Consider the following 5,000-nt stretch of genomic DNA (forward strand, 5'->3'; position numbering starts at 1 on the left):
GTCTGTCTTTCTGTGTGTGTCTCAGTGTGTGTGTCTGTGTATGTGTCTGTCTGTCTGTCTGTCTGTCTGTCTGTCTGTCTGTCCGTCCGTGTCTGTCTCAGTGTGTGTGTCTGTCTGTCTGTCTGTCTGTCTGTCTGTCTGTGTGTCTGTCTCTCAGTGTGTGTGTTGTTAGGATCTACAGTTGAAGGCCTGAGTCTCCGTGCGATTCTCCCAGGGAACGACCCAAACCTCCAGGTGACACTGAAGCGTCTGCAACACACAACAGGTAGAGGATTTTCACAATAAAGGTCTCACTACCATCACTTTGTTAACATCCTCATGATCCACTACCTGTCTGTACTGTGTGTGTGTGTGTGTGTGTGTGTGTGTGTGTCTGCGTTCTGAATCTCATCCTCTTTCTTTTTTCTATTCTACATACTACATCCGACGATAAAAATAATCTAGTTAGGATGCAGTAGGCATACTATTGGGACATACTTTAACTTGTTTATTTCATCCTAACATTGCGCCTTGATCTTGCCTCTTGCTTTTATATCCGTCTCATCCCCGTTTGTTTTCATATGGAGGCTTCGTCGATGTGACGTCACTTCACGTGCGCACTGGATTGTGGGTCAGAATCGCCCAAATAGGATGCAGTTTTCAACACTAAAAATCACGCACTGGCAGTGACGTCATATCAACGGATATGAAAGCAAGAGGCAAGATCAAGTTGCAATGTTAGGATAAAATAAATAAGTTAAAGTATGTCCCAATTGTAGCATATTGCATCCTAACCTATACTATCTATGATCCTAACTAGATTCTTTTTATGGTCGGATGTAGTATGTAGAATAGAAAAATTAAAGAGGAGGAGATTTGGAACCCAGGGAAAGTTCCTCATAGCTTTAATTCACCACACACACACACTCTCTCTCACAGACAGACACACACACACACACACACACACACACACACACACACACACACACACACACACACACACACACTCATACAGACAGACAGACAGACAGACACACACACACTCTCTCTCACAGACAGACACACACACACACGCAGGCACGCACGCACGCTCGCTCACTCACTCACTCACTCACTCACTCACTCACTCACTCACTCACTCACTCACTCACTCACTCACTCACTCACTCACTCACTCACTCACTCACTCACTCACTCACTCACTCACTCACTCACTCACTCACAGACAGACAGACAGACAGACAGACAGACAGACAGACAGACACACACATACACACACACACACACACACACACACACACACTGACCTGGTGCATTAGGCCTGGAGGTTGGAAGTCACAGTCTAACAGGTCTTTGTTGTGTTCTCGTTTACGGCAAACCGTTCTGGAGATCTCCAAATCTACGATGTAGCGAAGTCCTGAAACAATCTGAAACAGAAATACACTTATTATAATTATGTATCTATCTATCTATCTATCTATCTATCTATCTATCTATCTATCTATCTATCTATCTGTCTATCTGTCTATCTGTCTATCTGTCTATCTGTCTATCTGTCTATCTGTCTGTCTGTCTATCTGTCTGTCTGTCTGTCTGTCTGTCTGTCTGTCTGTCTGTCTGTCTGTCTGTCTGTCTGTCTGTCTGTCTGTCTGTCTGTCTATCTATCTATCTATCTATCTATCTATCTATCTATCTATCTATCTATCTATCTATCTATCTATCTATCTATCTATCTATCTATCTATCTATCTATCTATCTATCTATCTATCTATCTATCTATCTATCTGTCTGTCTGTCTGTCTGTCTGTCTGTCTGTCTGTCTGTCTGTCTGTCTGTCTGTCTGTCTGTCTGTCTCCCTCTCTATAGATACAGTACTTCAATTGAACTGGAAACTTATATTAAAATAAATAAATACTGCTCTGAATTGGCCTATATTTAAAGGTGCTCTGAGGAACTTTCAGTCTGTGTTAACTCTAGCGCCCCCCTTTGGACAAAACCGGTAGTGTTTATACCACGCCAGCTGTTGTTCCTGGGTGAGCGTATACCCATGACAAAGGCATTAAGAAAAACTATATAAAAATAGCATTTTCTGCACTGATGGTCTCGTTTGCTGTTACATGTAATTTATGATCATCAGAGGAAAAAATTAGACTGTTTAAAAAAAAATTAAAGTTGTATTACCTAAATCTATCTATCTATCTATCTATCTATCTATCTATCTATCTATCTATCTATCTATCTATCTATCTATCTATCTATCTATCTATCTATCTATCTATCTATCTATCTATCCGTTACCTGTCTCTGTACTGTGAGTCTGTCTGTCTGTCTGTCTGTCTGTTACCTGTCTGTCTGTCTGTGTGCCCTACCCGTCTCTGTGCTGTCTGTCTGTCTATCCATCCATCCATTACCTGTCTCTGTACTGTGAGTCTGTCTGTCTGTCTGTCTGTCTGTCTGTCTGTCTGTCTGTCTGTCTGTCTGTCTGTCTGTACGCCCTACCTGTCTGTCTGTTACCTGTCTCTGTGCTGTGTGAATGGCGGAGGCTCTGAACAGAAAAGCGTCGTTAGATCTGTTGTTGTATTGCAGCGCTGCGTTCATAACAACGCGCTGCAGATAGCGGTCGTCCGGGCTCACGTCATATGGAGCTCCGGGCGCTGGCTCCATGGGGTCGCTGGGGAGACGGCTGCTGCTGGCTACCAACAGCACTGAAACACAGAGTATTTTACATTTTTTGTGTGTGTATTTTTTACTTTCTTTCTTTCTTTCTTTCTTTCTTTCTTTCTTTCTTTCTTTCTTTCTTTCTTTCTTCTTTCCTTCTTTCTTTCTTTCTTTCTTTCTTCCTTTCTTTCTTTCTTTCTTTCTTTCTTTCTTTCTTTCTTTCTTTCTTTCTTTCTTTCTTTCTTTCTTCTTTCTTCCTTCCTTCTTTCTTTCTTTCTTTCTTTCTTTCTTTCTTCCTTCCTTTCTTTCTTTCTTTCTTTCTTTCTTTCCTTTCTTTCTTTCTTTCTTTCTTTCTTTCTTTCCTTCTTTCCTTCTTTCTTTCTTTCTTTCTTTCTTTCTTTCTTTCTTTTATTTCGAACATGTAAAAGACTAAAAAAAAATTGTCATCAAGAAAATAATGTTGTTACACAAAATAGAAAGTATAACCAGGGGCCGTATTCACAAAACATTTTATCTTAGCACTAAGAGTTCTCCTAAGGAGCACTACAAGTTCTTAGTAAGGAGTAATTTCTTAAAACCTATTCACAAAGCTGATAAGAACAACTTTTTTTGAGAGTTACTCCTAAATCAGCACGTTTAGGACCTACTCTTAGCCTTAAAATGTTTTGTGAATACGGCCCCTGGTCTTCTTCTTAAGAGAAAGAAGAATTTAAGGTTTTTTTTTGGCCAGAATCCAATTTCACAAAAAAAAGGCAAATTTTACAATTTATTATTTGTTAAAAACAGTGTTGAGTTGGTTGTATAGGAGAAATATACAGACGCAAACAGACAAGGTTTAGTCAAATAAACACCTGAATGTACATGTTGGACCTTTTGATTTATACTAGTATGAAAGAAGACATGTTATGGAAGAGAGGGAGGGGGAGAGAGAGATAGAGTATGAAAGAAGACATGTTATGGAAGAGAGGGAGAGAGAGATAGAGTATGAAAGAAGACATGTTATGGAAGAGAGGGAGAGAGAGAGGGAGAGAGAGATAGAGTATGAAAGAAGACATGTTATGGAAGAGAGGGAGAGAGAGAGGGAGAGAGAGATAGAGTATGAAAGAAGACATGTTATGGAAGAGAGGGAGAGAGAGATAGAGTATGAAAGAAGACAAGACATGTTATGGAAGAGAGGGAGAGAGAGAGGGAGAGAGAGATAGAGTATGAAAGAAGACATGTTATGGAAGAGAGGGAGAGAGAGAGGGAGAGAGAGAGATAGAGTATGAAAGAAGACATGTTATGGAAGAGAGGGAGAGAGAGATAGAGTATGAAAGAAGACATGTTATGGAAGATAAATAGACAGAAAAACTCAAAATTCAACCAGAGCTTGGAGTTAAAATAACAATGATTTATCTCCAAACTGTGTGAGCTTTTGTTAATAAAACACTCTTTCAGTTTCAGACATAATCACATGAATATACAATGAGCTCTGAATAAGGAAGTGAGATCCAGATCATGACAAGACACTTTAGAGAAAGTTTATGATCACAGACTACAGAGTGAATATCTCCTCAGCTCTTCTAGCTTTAGACATGTCAAAGTACAACAAGTTTAAACATGATAAAGTATTATTAACTCAGGAAGTAAAAAGTGTTATTTTTACCCAATAAGCCGAGCAGAGCAGCGAGCAGCAGCGTAGTCTTAAGTGCCATCATGCATCTGTGTGTGTTTGTGTGTGTGTTTGTTTCCTGGTGTGTGTGTGTGTGTGTGTGTGTGTCTGTCACTGTTTGTGTGTGTGTGTGTGCGTGCTGTCACTGTGTGTGTGTATGTGTGTGTGTGTGTGTGTGTGTGTGTGCGTGCTGTCACTGTGTGTGTGTGTGTGTTTCCTGGTGTTTGTGTGTGTGCGTGCTGTCACTGTGTGTGTGTGTGTGTGTGTCTCTCTGTGTGTGTGTGCGTGCTGTCACTATGTGTGTGTGCGTGTTGTCACTGTGTATGTATGTGTGTGCGTGTGTGCGTGTGTACCTGTGCATGTGTGTGTGTGTGTGTGTGTGTGTGTGTGTGTGTGTGTGTGTGTGTGTTTCCTGTGTTTGGCCACAGATCGTTTCAAACTGTCATGTTGAAACCGGTCGGGTCACTTCTGACTCACGTGATGTCACTTCCTGGTTCTGATGAGTCACACGGTCGCTCAGGACTACACAGGAAGAGGAAGTAGACTCAGTTTCCCAGAAGGCATTGCAGCTCTGTCACAGCAGACAGTGATCAGTGAGATGCAGGTAAACAGTACAATGCATCTGATAGGTATAGTTAATGAAGCATGTCTGATTAGTATTTTTAAGTAAGGACAAAATACATTTAAACTTTTAAGCAATTTTTATTTTAT

The 5,000-nt window shown here is 40.6% G+C and overlaps 1 protein-coding gene across 1 annotated transcript in view; it reads right to left on the minus strand.

Annotated features, from left to right (window-relative positions):
• The window catches only part of cst7 (cystatin f), a 4,839-nt gene extending 247 nt beyond the window's left edge, over positions 1–4,592 (minus strand). Inside the window, exons 1-4 of the mRNA XM_080037301.1 lie at positions 4,284–4,592; positions 2,495–2,685; positions 1,287–1,406; positions 1–249 (exon numbers count right to left, since the gene is read on the minus strand). The exon at positions 1–249 is cut by the window's left edge and continues 247 nt beyond it. Of these exons, the coding sequence (XP_079893427.1) occupies positions 169–249; positions 1,287–1,406; positions 2,495–2,685; positions 4,284–4,335 (444 nt within the window). The 5' untranslated portion in view covers positions 4,336–4,592 and the 3' untranslated portion in view covers positions 1–168. The remainder of the gene's footprint in view (positions 250–1,286; positions 1,407–2,494; positions 2,686–4,283) is intronic.
• Between the last annotated feature and the right edge of the window lie 408 nt (positions 4,593–5,000).

Source organism: Ammodytes marinus (genome assembly GCF_949987685.1).
Source record: "Ammodytes marinus genome assembly, chromosome: 11".
NCBI classification, from domain to species: domain Eukaryota; kingdom Metazoa; phylum Chordata; class Actinopteri; order Uranoscopiformes; family Ammodytidae; genus Ammodytes; species Ammodytes marinus.